This window comes from Chinchilla lanigera, unplaced genomic scaffold (genome assembly GCF_000276665.1).
Source record: "Chinchilla lanigera isolate Chin_1 unplaced genomic scaffold, ChiLan1.0 scaffold00004, whole genome shotgun sequence".
NCBI lineage: Eukaryota > Metazoa > Chordata > Mammalia > Rodentia > Chinchillidae > Chinchilla > Chinchilla lanigera.
Window position 1 is genome coordinate 32,825,098 of NW_004955405.1, and position 17,435 is coordinate 32,842,532.

Sequence of the window (17,435 nt, forward strand, 5' to 3'; positions counted from 1 at the left end):
ACGGGACCATAACAAAGATTATAGAGAACTTACAGATTTGGAAAAAAACCCCAAAACTGATGAAGGGTAAAAAAATCTTGCAAACTGATCTAACCTAATAGAAATAACATAATAGAAAAATGAAAATAGGGTATAAATAAGTAGGTCTTAGGAGAGTAAATCCAAGAAACATATGAAATGTTGCTCAAACTGAATGTTCATAGAAATGCACACTAAATTAACAATACAGTGAGATCTGTAAATCCTATTGCTGGGGAAAATGTACAACAAAGGCATTTTCATTTATGATGGGTGAAATGTGAATTATTCCAAACTTTGGGATTTCAGTTGAACAACTTTAATTTTAATTACAGTAAATCTAATTTTAAACAATACTAAAAACAAATACACCTGACACGGTTATTCCTCTACTCGTAATTTATCTCATTGAATAAAATCTTCATGAAATTAAAAATGTTTATCCATCAGAGCAATCCCACTATAGGTTATTTATCCCACAAAATAAAGTCACCAGTATGTAAAACGCTATTCCTTGTTGCACTCTTCGTGTCCTACATCCGTGTGTTCTGTTTGGTGGGGACTCGGTGCCATGTAATAGCATTGATCTAGAGGAACACTGTAGCCCAGAGGATGGTGCTTGTCCTCAGTGCTGTCGGGGCTGGGTCTTCAGTCTCCACCCACAGTTGTCACCTGAGTATGTGGAAGGGGTTTGGGGTGGCAAAAAGCTGGTGATGCAAAGGCACAGTAGTGCCAGACTGTGAGACAGCAGCCATTAAAGTGCGCCGTGTGAGTCAAGAGCTGCATATATTAGGGTTGATCCGCACCCAGTGATGTTATCAACAGTAAGTTAGAGCTGTTCCTATAGATTTGGAGGAACTTTCCAGAAGACAGGCTTGAAGGAGAAAGGCAGAAGTCAGAAAAATGTGTAGAAGTTCCATTTTGCAAAATCAGGGCACCCTTCCTCGCATGTATGTTTGTGTGCATGTGAGATTATATGAACTTTAAGAAAACTAGTGGGAGGGTGTTAGCCTGATTTGGGGATATGGTGGTACCGTGGCAGGGGGTGTTCATGGAGGGGAGGAATGGAAAACACATTAAAAATAGCCACCAGCGCCCTGCAATAATAATACTATGGCCAGAATTGTAGCTTGAGGCAATTAACGTGCCTCGGAAGACTAACATCCACGCATTAATATGTCCTTTGGGATCATCTGAATGATGAATAGATTGCTGCAGTCTTAGCACTACTTTTCTGATAGTAATATTGCTCAGAAGTGTGCAGCGGTATTGAAAGTTAAATTTAATCGTCAAGCTCTTGATCAAATTCAAGGCTGTATAATATAAAGCAAAGAGAAGCGGAAGTAAACACCAATATTAACTGATTTTTGGGGATATGAATGTTTGGTTTTAATTTTAAGCAAAAGTATTACCTCAAGCATCTGGAATCACTGTATCATATTTACTATGCCATGTAATCCTGTGTAAGGTTTTTGAAGATTCTCCTAAGCCTGAATGTGATCTTTAGCTTCTTGTATGCTTGCAATATTTAGCCTATGTCATTTTTAACACTTGTCAAAATGTGCTTGGTTTTATGGTTATTCTTATACTATAGTCTTCACTAGTTTTTAATTTACTTAAGATGAATGCTCATCTGAAAATTGAATATATCAACTTTATTTATGTACATTCTTTTACATATAATAATTTATAAATAATTACTGATAACAATAAAATTTTATGGCAAAGAATCACATGATTTTTTTATTTTTGTTTTTTTGAGACAAGGTCTCACTTTGTAGTTCAGGCTGGCCTTGAATTCACTGTGTAGTCCAGGCTGGCCTCAACTTGCAGTGATCTTCCTGCCTCAGCTTCCCAAGTGCTAAGATTATAGGCTTATACCACCATGCCAAGTTATGAGACTCACGTTATTTGAATATAAAATTTAAATGAGTAAAGATGATATTTTACCATGGAAATCATTGTGCTTCTATATTTTAGATCTTGATAAAATGTGTAGTGGTTTTGCAAGGACTGCCAAATATTGTCTACTTGAAGAAAAATATTTCAAGTTTTGAAAGTGTACAGCACATGATAGCTTGTTGTATCTTCTATTTAACAAAGGTACTGTCTCATTTCTTGTCTAATGTCATAAAATGTAGGAGCAGTAATGATTTAGAAAGTCAAACTGTTTCTAATCACAGTAATTAGAATGCTTAAAAATAGCACCCCTAAGCATTTTTAGACAAACACAAATGTAAAATCTAAATGTTACAGAAAGGTTGTCTATGCTGAACTTTTTGATAAAATTATGGTGCTTCCAGAACTAAAATTGTATGCTTCTAAAATGATATTTGTATGTTTTCTAGGCATTATACAGTCGTATAGAATGTATGCTTCTGAAACCCTGAAACATTAATCACATAGTTATTATACTGCAGTCAACCTGTACATCTTCTTGTCACAGGCTGTAAACTCGGGAGACTGCAGGGCAACATGAAGTTTCTCCCTCAGGAGTGGAGTTAGGGTGCTGAGGCTTAGACGGTGTCCGTAGACCAAGCCATGGGATAAAGATTAATGGCTCAGTCTGTAAATGCGGACATGCTAATCTTGTGAGATCAGAATGTAAAACACAGTGTTAGGCCTGAAGGCCAGGGCAGACAGTGTGGACTCTGAAGTATGACTCTGAGTCGGTGTACAGGACTCTGAACGCAGTGGAGGATAAACTGTAGAGACAAATTTAGACTCTACCGATTACGAGCCATATATCCAGAGATTTAAGCCAAAAAAGAAAACATGGGTGAAAGTGATGAGTATAAGCTGGTTTTTCATTTTTATTTTATCCCTTCATTCCATACATTCACTGATTGCCTATTTGTGTCAGGTACTGTTTTGGACATTTGCCATGTGCTTAGAATTCAAATTAGAATTAGGAAAAGAATTAGAGAGGACCTCAAAGTAGTTGTAGGAATTGAAGAATGAATCATGGATGCTATGATTCCTAGCTTGGATAGCGAATGGTTGGTGGGGACACAAACATGGACGCAGAAAGATCACTAAGGGCTGGGGCGACTGGATAAGGCATCGCCTAGAAGATGAGACTTCGATATGCTCTGAGCAAGAGTTACAAACTCACACGCATTGAACTCCGTGAAAACGAAACAAAAGCAACAAACCAGCACTTCACAGAGCTTACGGTTTAGTGGGAAAGACAGAAAGCAAATGCACACATCATTCCACGAAGCTTAAAGTGTCATAAGCAGAAAGGAAAGCAGTAAAAGGAGGGAGGTCTCTGGGCTGGGCCTACGTTAGATGGGATGACCCTGCACAGGAGGAAGAGCGGAACTAATCTCATGTGAGAGGACCAGCCTTGCCGGTGCAGGGTGTGAGGAATCACGCCAGCAGATGTACTTGGAGACTCAGCTAGTTTAGATGGGGTCAGCCATTCATGTGGAACGCTAGGTTTGTAGCCTGTTGAGAGTGATCAGAAGAGGTCTAATCATCCATAGGTGTACCTAGTGTTGTTTGTAAAAGGAATCAGCTGAGCCCCACATATATGATTTTGCTTATTTTAGAAATATGTGTGCAGTCGAAACAGCTAAGTTCATTTCAGCCTTTACTTGATGAAAGAATTAGTAGGGAAACGTTACTGTAGCTCAGACGCTGTGGGAAGACTTTGTTTTAAGGTAGAGAAGGAGGAGTCTGAGTAGAAGGTAGTTTAAGTACACATTCCTGTCTTTTTTTGAATTCTGATTTCAAGATATTAAAATAGCTTGAGCAGGCCCATTGGCAATGCCTGGAGAGGGGTGTGTTAGGCCAGGTTACCTGGGGCAAAAGCACCTTAGGGAAACTTGTTTACCTTGGAAACTAGAAAGAACCAAAAGACCAGAGGCAGAGACATGGGCTTATTTATCCTCATTATTTGGCTCAAAAACCATATGGTGTGGTTCATCAGAGGTTGGTAACAGAATGTAATGAATCTCCTCAAAGAAAAGCTGTCCATCTCTTCCTGCCTGTTGTATGTGGTTCTCACAGGGCCTTTCTGATTTGTGCAGAGGTCTGGAAGAATGCTGTGTAGGTGAGCTGGGGGGCCTGTAACTTCAGGTGGGACTTCACTGTGCCTCTGTGAGGCTGTGGCAACAGACCAGCTTCTGCCTCCTAATTTAGGAAAGGAGCCATTGTTTTCTGGCTGTTTCTGGTGTGACTTCAAGGGCAGAGAACAATACTCCTTTGGCCTTCAGTTTATCGCTGTTGGAGAGACCTTGATGACCACTACATCTATGCAGATGCTGAGGGAACATAAGCCATTAGCAGGGAAGCTCAGTACCCCCAGGGTGAGAGAGCGAGCCAAACACAGCATAACTGTGTTATTTTCTCTGGCTATGTTGGCAAGTATCAGAGATAACCTGGGGTTAAAAAAAATAGGCAGAGAGGACTTTTATGGACATGCACAGGTGATCCAAAAACCAATCAGAGAAAATAACTTCCGTAACTGAAGAAATTTGAGTTTTGATTGAAAAAATTAAACAGCTGAAAATTATGGTTATGATATTTCCTGAGTCAAATCTTGAAGCTCAAGAAATGCCACATGGTTCAGAGCAGTTACTGAGATGCCAGATAAATTCAGAAGGCAGATCCACAAGTGAGAACATAAAAATAATAGGAGTCTGGAGGCAGAAAAAAACAAAACAAAACAAAAAACCAAAAACAAATGGAGAAGGAACAGGCTCTTTGAGTCCCAAGCAGGATTAATTTAAAAAGACACCTGTAGAGAAATGGTGAAATTCCTGAAGTCAAGGATAAGGACGAATCTTAAAGTTTTGAGACTCAAGGAACAGATTGCTTGCAACAGAAAATGAATCAATTAGCTTCAAACTTTTTATCAGCAACAGTACAAGTAAAAACACTGACATTCCTGAGGGAAAATACAGAGGCTCAAAAATTGCCAGGAAAGATATTCATTTGTATGGACAAAATAAACAGTTTTTAGAAGCACAGGCATTTGGAAAGTATTCTGCCCATGTACTTATCTGAGGAAAACACTTGAGGAAACACTCTATCAAATGACAATTGATTCAGAGCAGAAATCCCAAGGCAGGGAAAGACAAAAAGGAGAGGAATAATGGGAGCAATGAATCTTGCAATATATGTTATTAAAATTAAATAGATAATAATGACATGACTAGGACTTTGTAATATAAATGCTAAGTAGGGATTCTTGAAAGAGAAGAATCATCCTTGAAAGAAAAACTTATTAGTAACCTAGAACTAAAACTTCCATTCTGCTTAGAGTGGGGGGAGATAGAAGCAGGTAGGCTCTTGGAGTGTGTCCGTGTGTTTGTGTGCAAACACAAATATAAAAATGCATGTAGTTTAATATTATCATTTTCTCTGAAAAATATAACTCAGGAATGTGCCACCGTAAGCAGAACTTATCAACTGACAGGGAGAACAGAATGAATAAGAGGGAAGGAAGAGTCTGGGGATGTAGCTCAGCAGCATAAGCACCTGCCTAGTAATTGCAAGGTCCTGAGTTTGATTCCCAGAACCAAAAAAAAAAAAAAAAAAAGGAAGTAGGAAGAGGAAACAGGAACAGGAAAAAATGGGAGGGCAGAAAAATGACCAATTGAGCAAAAGTAAAAAGTAGGAGAAAGAAATAATATTTAAATGAGAACATGCTCAGGGTTGAGCATTAAAGACCAAGTGAGGCCCTGATTTGGTCCCTAGTGCTACAAAGAGAGAGAAAAAACCCAAGTCTGAATTGAAACAAATTTTGAATTTTTTTACAACAGTAATTTAGAATAATAAGATTATATGAAAAATGCCATGAAGGCATTTGATAATACTTATCAACCTTTCCTAATAAAATTTCTAATAAGTTAGGGATGGAAGGAAGCTGTTGAATAATGACAAAGACATTTACCCAAATTTTATTGCAAATATCATACTAAATGGCAAATTTCTGAAGCCATTTCCTTAAAAATCAGACACAGGAAAGATGCTGACTCATAGCAGTGAGATTCTGTGTTTTCAGGGGTTCTCTCTTCTGTCAGATATGAATAGGAAATAACTTTGTAATGTTAGAAATAAAAGTCTAATTTATTTGTAATTGTAGAGGTTCACAGAACCCCATAAGAATCTAGTAAAAGTTATTAGAATCGTAATGAAAATATATAAAGTAATTGTATATGAGACACTTATAAAGTGATTTTTTAAAAATACTAGCAACAGCCACTTAGAAATGGAGTCGGTTAAATATACCAAGTATAGTATGCAGTATTTAAAACTTTTTTTTTTTTGTCTTCTTTTTTGTTGTTTTTTTTCCAGTACCGGAAATCGAACTCATGACCTCACGCTTGCCAGGCAGGCACTGTGCCGCTGAGCTAAATCCCCAGCCCAGTATTTAAAGCTTAAAGTGTCAAAGAGCTGAATGAAAGAACTGTGAAATCTTACCCAAGGATACAAAATAAAATTTTAACATATCAAGTTCCTGATCAGGAAGATTTACTGTCATAGACGTATAACCTCTTCTAAAATAACATTGAAACCTGATGCAGTTCTAATCAGAATTCCAATAGATTTTCTCTGGAACTGATTAAAATAATTTAAAAGTTCTTAATAGGTATGAACATATAAGACCACCTTAATCAAAATGGCATTAATATTAGAATAGTAGGCAAATAGCGCAGTGGAACAGATTAGAGAATAGAGCAGTAGCCCAAGTCTACAGAAGACATTAATATATGGCAAAAGTAGCAGTGTGATTCATTGTGAAAACAGTAGTCTATTTTAATAGTTTATTCAATGAAATAACTGGTACAACTGAATCAGTTGGTATAACTGACCATCTGAAAGGAAACAAGGCCAGAGCCCTGCCTTACATCACAAATACAATCAAGTTCATCTGGATACAAGAAATTTGTATGGCCTTAGGATCAGAGGACATCTTCCTTACCGAGGCGTAAAATGCCCAGAAAAATGTAGATAATCAGGTTACAGATAGCAAAAAGCTTTTCATAGCAAGCAGAGTAAACAAAGTTTAAAGGCAAATGTAGTGAATGATGAGAAATATCAATTTCATAGCTTGTGAAAAGAGAATCAAATGTATCTTTAGTCCTAGTGGATGTGATTAAGTGTTTGAGTTGCCTTTAAAGCTGAATCAGTGAACAGGTACCAGGTGATGAAGGGGCATTGTCTGAGGTTGGACAGGAGCCACTAAAAGGTTTCACACCGGGATGACATGATATTCTTTTAGAAAAAAGAAGTTATTCTGGTTACACAACAGCTAGTCATCAGAGGTGGGTAAAACCTGAGCCCGCGGATGAGGTGGAAGGTAAGAAATGATAAACTGAACAAGCATGGAAAAAATGGGAAGTAGAGAGAATGGAAAAAGACTCAAAAATTATTTATGAATGAGAATTGGAAAGGTGGGAATCTTGGTAGTATGAGGGGTAAAGGCAGGGAAAGGAAGGGCCAACTGTAACACCCAGCTACTTCCTAGAACCCAAGTAAACACAACACTTTTTGTTGACCCTGTGTGAGAGAAGTTCTTTTGGTAAAGTAGAAGAAGATGCCGGTAGGGCAGCTTGAATTTTGAGGTGTACAGGATTTCCAGTGTGGTTGGCCTTACAGGCCTGGAGTTTGAGAGAGACTAAGTATGTGTGAAAATAAAGGAGTCATTAAGAGATGGTAGGCAATGAGTATGCCCCCCTCTTTGACCAATCACTACAGCAGGGTGTATGAAAATCAGATTGCCGGCCAGGGAAGCTTTCTGGGAGTTGAGCTTAGGACCAAGGTTCTAATGGCAAGGTGAGGTGTGTCAATCAGGTGAGAACAGGAATCCTGGGAAATGGCTCAGCCATGGGAAGCTATGGAGTCCTGAAACACAACACTTCCTTCATGGCTTTGTTTCAATGTGGATTTTTTTGAATGCAAATATTTTCTTAAATAGTTAACTTAACATACCAAAAAGCATATAGCTGTATGGCCCAAGGATGTGAGAATTCATTTATGATGGTCTCTTGTTATTCACCCTTTATTATAATAGTGGAATTGTATATTTTTAATTTGAGAGCAATATGATCTAGAGGTGAATGTTCAGTTTCCTTAACAAAAACAGAGGGCCTTTTAGACCTCAAACACTTAGGAGACTTTGGAGTTTGTGAAAGATGATGCATTGTGCTTGAAAATTGTCAAGAGTACCCCACAGAGATAATTAATACTTACTTTTAATTAGATTCTACGTTCATGGAAGGAATATGACCTAGCAGTAATGATTATAAATTATGGAAAAAAAATGTTGGACATCACGCCAGCATGCAAATCTGTATTTGGCAAAAGTGAACAAGAAGACATACAAGAGGAGGTAATTGCTTTTTGTTTCTTGTTTTTATACACAGTTGGGGTTTCAGAGGTCATTTAGTATAAGTACAGATATTGGAGAATTGATCAGTTTTTGATTTGTCAATAAGTAGAAGAAAAGTAACACGGTTAAGAGATTTTGGATTTTTAAACATTTTTTGAGTTGTGGTGAAAGAAAGGTTACATGTATGATGAAGAGCTTTTTTAAAATTCTTTTACGTCTTGTGGGTGTGCCAAGAAAGTGAACAGGGCATCTGTGTGAGCGTGTCTTGTCACCTGTCACCTGTGTAGACCATCAGTGAGGTGGTGATAGACAGCTTCCTGTACCCAGGTAGACAATGCACTAAAAGCCTTCTAAAGTCTCTTCTGAACCTAAGATTTTATTGTTTTGGGTGAGTCACTGAATGTAGTAAACACATGATAGAGCTTTCTTGTAAAGTATAAATTTTATTTTTTTATTAGTGTGTGTTAACAGTACGTAATAGTTCTAGTCACAGTGGGGAGTTGGGTATGTATATAATACAGCTTCATTCTTTTTATCACCCTCATCTTGTGTTCTAAGCAGATTTCTGAGACTCATGGTGATATTTACATTCTTTCCTTTTGTGAAGCTGCTCAGTTTTGAGACTAATTTTTAATATGTCCTTTCTAAGCATGGTCTATAGGAGCTTTTATTTACCTCATTGCTTTTCCTTTAAACTATGTGGGTTAAGTGTATTTTTAGATCACATTTTGAAATGTGTATTTATAGGGGTTCTGGACCACACTAGGAATTATATGAAGCCCTTTTGAGTGTGGATAGAGATGCTCACTCTTAGCATTATTTGGGTTAGATTAGCCCCATTTCTGTGTCCAGTATATGTTGAGATAGAAAGAAAGTAAGCCTTGCTTATGTTACTTGCTTCCAAGAAAGCATTTGTTTTTCAAACAAAGCAAAGCACAGCTTCACAAATCACCACTGTGTCACTGGATGACTTTTTAAGAAGCTACTCTCTTTTTTGGTGGGGGAGTTTGTTTTCTCTGCAGGGTGTTTTGATTAAGTTGGAGGAAAAACACTTTGTGTTTTTTCTCACCAAGCGTTTGCTCTCAGAAGCTGGAGATGGCACCCAGGTTTTGACTCAGGACTCTGTCCCTTTACAGCATTGTGGGATTCAGGGCTGTCACCTCCTTCCTTGGAGCTTCTGGCACGGCAGAGAGTTGTGATGCTTGACTGACAATTTATAGAGGCAGAAGTCATTAGATCCACCCAAAGTCCCCATAAGCCTAAAAAGACGTAGTGCCCCCTCCTCACCCAACAGAGACGGTGACTGTTCTGAGGCTCAGAGAGAAAACCTGGCGGCTGATGATCAGACAGCCCAGTTCTTGCCCCACTAATTACCAATCCTCTTACTTTAGCTCAAAAGACAATGTAGCATGTATTGTTATTGTTGTTTTTGTCTTCATGGTTGCTGTTTTGTTAGTTTTTTTTTTCTCTTTAAAATAATAATAATAAAAAAAGACAATGTAGCAAAGGCAGTTAGCTTGTTGTAAAGAAATTTTTTCTGGAAAAAGAAAAGAAAAGAAAAACAATGAAGGGATCTGTTCCCGAGGGCAGGCTGGGGATTTTCTTTTGAAAATTTCTGGCTGTGTCAGAGAGGGATGCTTAGAGGGTGGTGGGGAGGAGGGTTCTGGGAAGGAGGGGAGGAGAAAGAAGCATTTTGGTTCCTCTCCATGAAGTGCTTGGTACTATGTCTGGTTTTTAGCTGGAATTCAGTATCTGTTATTATTAATTATGAATTGGTATTGTTTAGCCATGTAGATTGTAGTCTTGTCTACCAAATATGAAGTATGAAAACATAAAGTCATTTGAAAATCACAGTTTTCATAACATGTTAAAGTACAGCCTGACATTTAACCAATGCTTCTAGTACTCTTCTTCTAAGAAACCTTCAAAAAATAAGAAGCCACAGCAGACACTGTCGCCAGAAAAAATAAATGAGCAGCTGGCCTTGTTGGAGACACATCTACTCAAGATGACAAAACAATGTAAATTTTTCCTGTATACTTCTCTTCAGCATATGTTTCTTAAAATGAGGAAATCTTTAAAAAAATGGATTAAGATAAGATTGATATTTTGGTAAACCCTTTGAAATTTACCCAGTGCTTTTGCATTATGTTATTAAACCTGATGGTAGCTTGTTAATAAGGGATTCTAACTTCTTTGTATAGATGTAGCTCATAAAGGATAAGTGATTTACTTAAGACTACATAGCTGGTGTGGACTGGGGCCCATGTACTCTGGCTCTCAAGGAGGTTTTATCACACTTGACCCTACTGAATCTTAAGCCTCATGGTTCTTTGCATGGGGGACTTCGACACTGTAGGACATTGGACAACATCCCTGGTATCCTTCCATGAAGTACAGTGCACCATCTCCCTAGTTGAGCCAATCAACCAAGAGGCCAAGATTACCAAATGTATTGGTGGTGAAATGGGAGGGGCGTGGCCCAACACTGAGAATCTCTGCTCTAAAGGCAAAAATACAACCAGGAAATAATGGAATAGAGTGGGCTATGTTAAGGGGGAAGTGGTTTGAAGCAGGGCCTACTAGAGTAGGAACTAGACTGAAAGATTAGTTTAATTTTAGGTCATTGTACTGTAGTAATTTCATAATGGACTAATATGTTAATGTAGTGATTATTGTTTTGGAGTTTGCAGTTTGGAAAGCAGCCTGGGAAACTGATGTAGTTTTTGTAGTATGGCCATATTTTTTAAAAGCACATTAAAAAAACCTTCTAGAACAAGAGAGTACCTAGATTGCTCCCAGGGGTGAAGAGCCACACATGGCCCAGGTTCTTTTGGAAAACTGACCAGGCTTAGAGAATCCATGGCCCCACTTCATTGCTCTGTGTGCCTCAGTTATATTTTGGTGGTCATACTGTTTCAGCATTGCCTGACTTGGCTGTCCTTTTTTTCTTTTTGTACTGGGAATCAAACTCATGACCTCAGGCTTGCCAGGCAAGCGCTTATGCTGCTGAGCTACATCCCCGGCCTCTGACTTGGTTCTCCTTGCTTTCTCCATGCCCATTTCAAGCTGAATTTGGTTTTTTTTTTTCAAGCTGAATGTGTGAACTGAAGCCAATGATCTATTATTCTCGTAATTAGTAAACCTAGTTTTGGAGAGCTGTAATTTTCTTATTACATATAAAAGTATAATTCCTTAAAAATGTTAAGTGTCCTAGAAATGTAAATTATTCAATTTCATCCTGTCGGTGAAAACATTTTACTAAGAAGCATAATGTAATATTAGTAGTTCAACAGTAAATTCAGTAACGATAATAACAGTTCTGTAGAGTGGTTTCTGTGTGGCAGGCACTGTTTTAAGTATCTCATGCACATTAAAAATCATATGACTCATATATAACGAACATCTAAAGAAGGTACTGTTTTTATCCCCATTTTAAATGGATGCATAGAGATACTAAGTAACTTCACAAGGACTCAAGCCTGCAAAGTGTCAGGGTTAGAAACTGAACTCAGCCAGTCTGGAGGAGTGGTTCTGTTGTACTTTACGCCCTTTATTGGCAGGTTTGGGTGATACACACTTTAGCATTTAGGGAAAGGGATGTAGTTGAGGTTATTAGATTGTTTCTATCTCCAAAATATAATATCATAATGGATATTTTAAAGCACATGACTTAGAACAAATACCGGAACATTTTCCTGTCTGTTACCCGCTCCAAAGAATGTTTAGTTTTGGTTGTTCATGTTAAACAGATCTAGAACGTATTCATCTTTTAAACCCTAGATACTGTATGTGAACTTACCGGAACAGAAGACCCTATATTTCTTTACTCTGTGGTTTTGAACTGGTCAGTGAAAGGTGCTGTGAAAGAAGGTAGGTGACCTCCTTCTGCATAGGCTGTTCAAGTGGTTTACCACTGACGGTGGCTGGGTTTTGTTTGTGTTGTGGAAAGATTTCAGCTGTCATAGACAGAGTGCTTTGGGTTCTTAACCCACTCCGATGAATGCAGAGCCTTGATTTCTAGGTAATGAAAGAGGCAGCTGATTTGAACTCTGGACAGACAGAACCTTCATGGTGGTTTATTGTGGTAGTGAACAGTGTTATTAGGAAGCTTGCAAAAATGAACGAATTGAAAAACTGCACCAGTGATAATTTCACTTAGGAAGAGATAACGACCTCATTGCTTGCTTCAAAGTGTTTCGTAGTAAGAATTAGGACAACTAGGCAATTATTGATATTTGCCCCAGTTGTCACATGTTAGCAATAACTTTAATCAAATCTTCCTCAACACTGACAACTTTGAAAAAATAAGTGAAATGCAGACCGCAAAGGATTTGTTAATTTTAGAAAACCACAATAGTGCACACTACATTTACTTCTGTATTTTTTAGAAGTGAGAAATCTAAGAGGTAGGTTCATGAACTCGGCTGTTGGATCACAATGACTATTAGCACTAGTAACCTTCCAGCAACTTCAGTAACTGAGTGCAGCTGTGTATGAACTTCTGTGTTGTTACAGTGATGAAGTTTAAGCAAAGACCCAGGTTCCTGGAATTCTTTACACACATTATGCTTAAATGTATAAATGACGAGAAATTTCACCTTGTGTTGGAGATAACAGCACCTGTCCAGGACTTCATGAAAAGGTACATGGATGGGTTTCATACACATCAGCAACTTTAAAAAACTGAGCGATGCTCTCACCTTAAGGTACACAAAGTGAATGAAAAGAGCATACAGGGCAAGCACTTGGGAAACTGTGAAGAATTATGTCTCTGTGGGTGAATAAGTAACAAGAGGTAAAAACACCTATATGACAGCACTGAGAAATGAGAGTCAAACATGTTCAGATTTTCAGGAGGAAGTAGGTGAAGTCAGGAGGATTAAGAGTGTCTCCCCAGACGATCTGCTGAATCTCACACAAGGGTTAGAGATCCAGTGTGGGTCTTTTTCATGTGCTTCTAATTCTTCTATCGTAATAAGTAGAGCCATTCCTTGGCGGTTTCATTTTGTGTGTGAATCAGAAGTGCCTCATTTAGACACAGAAGGCTGAAAGCTGTCACTGTCATTCTCTAAGTCAAAATGATTCTCTTTGCTTCCAAAAAAAAAAAAACCCCAAAACAACAACAAACAAACTGCTGTTGTGCCATGCCAGTTATGAGAGATGCCAAATGAATCCATCTTATCTTCTGACAGCTGAGAAGTGGGCTTTTCTTTCAGGACTGGACATAAGTTTCTCCAGCTTGTTTTAACAAAAGTAAACATCAGTAACATAAAAGCTGTTTTTTTTTTTTAAATTTAATTTAATTTAATTTTTACTTTTTGGCTTTTTTTTCCGGTACCAGGAATCAAACTCATGACCTTGCGCTTGCCAGGCAAGCGCTTTGCTGCTGAGCTAAATCCCCAGCCCTTTTGGTTTTTTTTGAGATAGCGTCTCATTATGTAGTTCAGGCAGGCCTTGAATGCACTATGTAGCCCAGGCAATCCTCAAATTCACGGCATTCTTTCTGCCTCAGCCTCCCGAGTGCTGAGGTTACAGGTGTGTGCCACCACACCTGGCTCAAGATCTATTTTTAAAAATGGCAGCAAAACAGAAGCATTCCTTTAAAAATTCACAAAAATATATTCTTCCTAAAATAGGTACTGTATTAGTGGAAAAGCTTTGAATATATGGGCTTCATATTTTCAAAATATAGAGGAGGAAACTGCTTCTATTAAATGAAGCAGACCATAGCAGTAAGAGGATTGGCCAGAATTAAGAGTTCCATTCAGGGGGCTGGGGATTTAGCTCAGCGGCAAAAGCGCCTGCCTGGCAAGCGCAAGGTCATGGGTTCAGTTCCTGGTATCGGAGAAAAAAACCAAAAAAAAAAAAAAAAAAAAAAAAAAAAAAAAAAAAGAGTTCCATTCAGTTAAAAAATAAAGCCAAGATGAAATGTTTAGACATCTCAAGTAATATTTTTGATAACAAAGAAGATTAGAAAAGTTTTCATGTGCAGGGAAATTTGGAGAGGTGGCGATGGACGTTGAAGCTAAGAATAATCGATATTGTGAAAGGGGAAACAGACTTGGTGGCTGAGAAGCATTGAACAGGGGCTAGTAATAAATAATAATAAAAGACCTGAGGTTGGAGACTGAGCAGTATAACTAGATCAAAGCAAAGACGATAATTTCAATTATCAGGGCCGAGCAGAAGCTTTGGGATGTGCTAGTGCAGCGCTGTGATTTCCACTTTGGTACTGACGTCTATTTTCTGCTTATGTTCATGTGTCTGCTGTGGTACCATCCCAGTTATGAGACATGCCAAGTGAACCTGCCCTATCCTCTGACAACTGAGAAGTGTGGGCCTTTCTTTCATGACAGGACATAAGTCTAAAAATATAAAAATATTTAAAAAATGCATAAAGATATTTTTATATTGCACCAGAAAAATATATATCTGTCTTCTTCCAGTTTATGGTTTTATAATTTGCACTTAATGTTTTAATACCTATGGGATTGATTTAGGTATTGGAACTTGAGTTAAACTTTAGTTTTTTCCTAGTTTGTCAGTTGTCCTGCTAATATTTACAGAATAACCTTCTCCCTTAGTTATTTTTAATACCTCCTTTTCATATTTAAAGTGGATACATTTAATAATAATGTGTATAAATCACAATGGAGATATTTCATGAACTTTCATGTTCTACTTAACAAAAAGTCAAAGTACTGTATATGCAAATAATTGCTGCAAAGAAGGTTAATTTGAAAGAGACATAGTAGGGCCAGGGATATAGCTCAGCGGCACAAGTGCCTGCCTGAAAGTGACATAGTAATACTGAAAGAGTTTAAATTTCCACTTAAAATTCTAAAATAGAAAGGACATAGAAGAGGTATGAAATTTAAGATTAGTTGAATATAGTTAGCCAGTGGAGACTAAATATTGTATAAAGCATCCTTGAAGTAAACTATGATGAGAAATCATACATGTCCAGTGTTCCCAAAGAAGCAGTTAGAGGTAAATTCTCAGCTTTAGAAGTTTCTGCTATAAAACAAAAAATATAAAGCCAGAATAACTTTTGTTAATGTCAAGAAATTAGAGAAATAAAGTTAAAATCAAGAAGAGAAAAATAAAAGTTGAAATTAATCAATTACAAATTAAAGACAGCCTAATTGATAACTAGTAGAACTGGTTCTTTAAGAATATTGATAAATTAGGTATATTTCTTGACAGCATAATAAGCAAATGAGATAAACAAATAATCCAATGAGAAAGTAATCACAAATTTGGAAAAAGCTGAACAAATATTAAGAAAAACTATATAAAATTTCATGTTAATAAACTTAAAAATCTAGTTGAACGTGAAAGCCAAAAATTTGTAATCAAGTGAAGCAGTAAAAATTTGAATAGCTCAACAATTTTTAGGGTAACTCATTTTTAGGGAATAAATTTTTAAGATATAAAGGTATTTTAAAACATAGGTATGAAGTTTCCTATTAAAATGAGCACAGTGGGCTCTGATAAGAAAACCATATAAAAATTAATAAAAAAGTAGAAAATAATGGATCAGTCTTGCTTAGCAGTATGTAGATATGAAAGTTTAGAATAAAATACTAGCATATGAGTTCAGCTATGATTTTATTCTCAGTGCAAATAGAGCAGGAAATCTGAAAACATAATTAGTACGATAGTCAAAGGAGGCTTTAGGAAATACAAAAAGGTCAGTTGTGATGAAATTCAGCCATCGTTCCTGAAAAATTAGGGTTAAAATAAGTGCTGTGACCAGGAAACTTGCTATTCCTTCTGTCACTTAACCCCACTCTAAGGGCTCTTGCTGGTGCATTAAGAAAAGTAACATGGCCTGGGGATGTAGCTCAGTGGCATAAGCGCTTGCCTGGCAAGCCTGAGGTCATGAGTTCGATTCCCGGTACCAAAAAAAAAAAAACAAAAAAAAAACCCCGAAGTGAGAATTAGACCTTTCATAATTATCACGTCACAGGGTTTCAAAATTATTAGTCAAATCAGTTCCATGGTGAAGTACTGAAAATGGGGACATTTGCAAACAGTTATTTTAAAGTTAAAAATATTTAACCGAAGACCATTACAGCTAATAATGGAAGTTTGTAGGATAGATAGATGAAAAACCAGTTGTTTTTCCACACCTACTAGAGAATATAACGGAAAGCTGATCCCATTTCTGTGGAATGCATGATTAAGTATATCAGGAATTGTGAAGGGACTTAGAGTAATACGAAGAAGACAAAAATCTGGACTAGGAGGCAAAAAAGACTTGAATAAATGAAGACACAGCACAGTACTTGATGGGCAGACAGAAAGAATATAGATTTATTTTCTCTTCAAATTAGTCTGCTAGTCTAAATTCCAATCAGATTATAGAATGGGTTAGAATGAGGTAAATTATTTGAAAAACACAAAGAACAAGAAAGAGGGATTTATACCATCAGATAAAATATAATGGGGTCATACTTGTGAAATAACGGGCAGAGAGACATGGGACTAATTGCAGAAACAGGCATTAATATAACTAAAGTGATGAAAAGCCATGAAATAAAAGGTCATTAATACTGACTACATAAAAGTTTAAAAATATTAATTATCAAAACACGCCATAAACAATACAAAGAGCCATAAGCCAAGCTTCCTAGAGCTGTGAAGAGGTGAAGAAGAGAAGGAATTTGATGTTCTCAAGGGATAAAGGCTCTGAGCCCACGGAGGGAATGCTGAGACTGTTGGTAGATGGTAACCGAGTGTGTACATCTTAAACTTTCTCCCCTTCCCTCTTTCTGCAATACCATAGCGACTGTCAAACACTGAGTGGTACGGGAGAGGGAGGACATAAGGGAGAGACTAACTTGGTTGGAAAATGACAGGGAACCAGCCACAGGGTGCAAGTTGCCTAAATCCCCAGCAGTCACTGGTTCAGGCTTACTAGGTTCGCCACACAAGGCATTTGCCAAAATGAATGTCAGCTAACTGGAGAGTGTCTCAGCATCACCGCAACTTGGCCTAGTGTCCTTGCCAACCCCAGAATCCATAATCATCTTCATAAAAGTTGAAGAGGCCAACTGCCAAGGGG

General features: G+C 37.6%; 1 protein-coding gene across 5 annotated transcripts in view; it reads left to right on the forward strand.

Moving 5' to 3' along the window:
* Cfap54 (cilia and flagella associated 54) overlaps positions 1–17,435 on the forward strand; it is a 308,158-nt gene that overhangs the window by 96,643 nt on the left and 194,080 nt on the right. For all 5 annotated transcript variants that reach the window (XM_013518543.1, XM_013518547.1, XM_013518536.1 and 2 more), the window contains exons 26-30: positions 1,999–2,121; positions 8,234–8,362; positions 10,266–10,383; positions 12,146–12,235; positions 12,881–13,007. In XM_013518543.1, the coding sequence (XP_013373997.1) occupies positions 1,999–2,121; positions 8,234–8,362; positions 10,266–10,383; positions 12,146–12,235; positions 12,881–13,007 (587 nt within the window). The remainder of the gene's footprint in view (positions 1–1,998; positions 2,122–8,233; positions 8,363–10,265; positions 10,384–12,145; positions 12,236–12,880; positions 13,008–17,435) is intronic.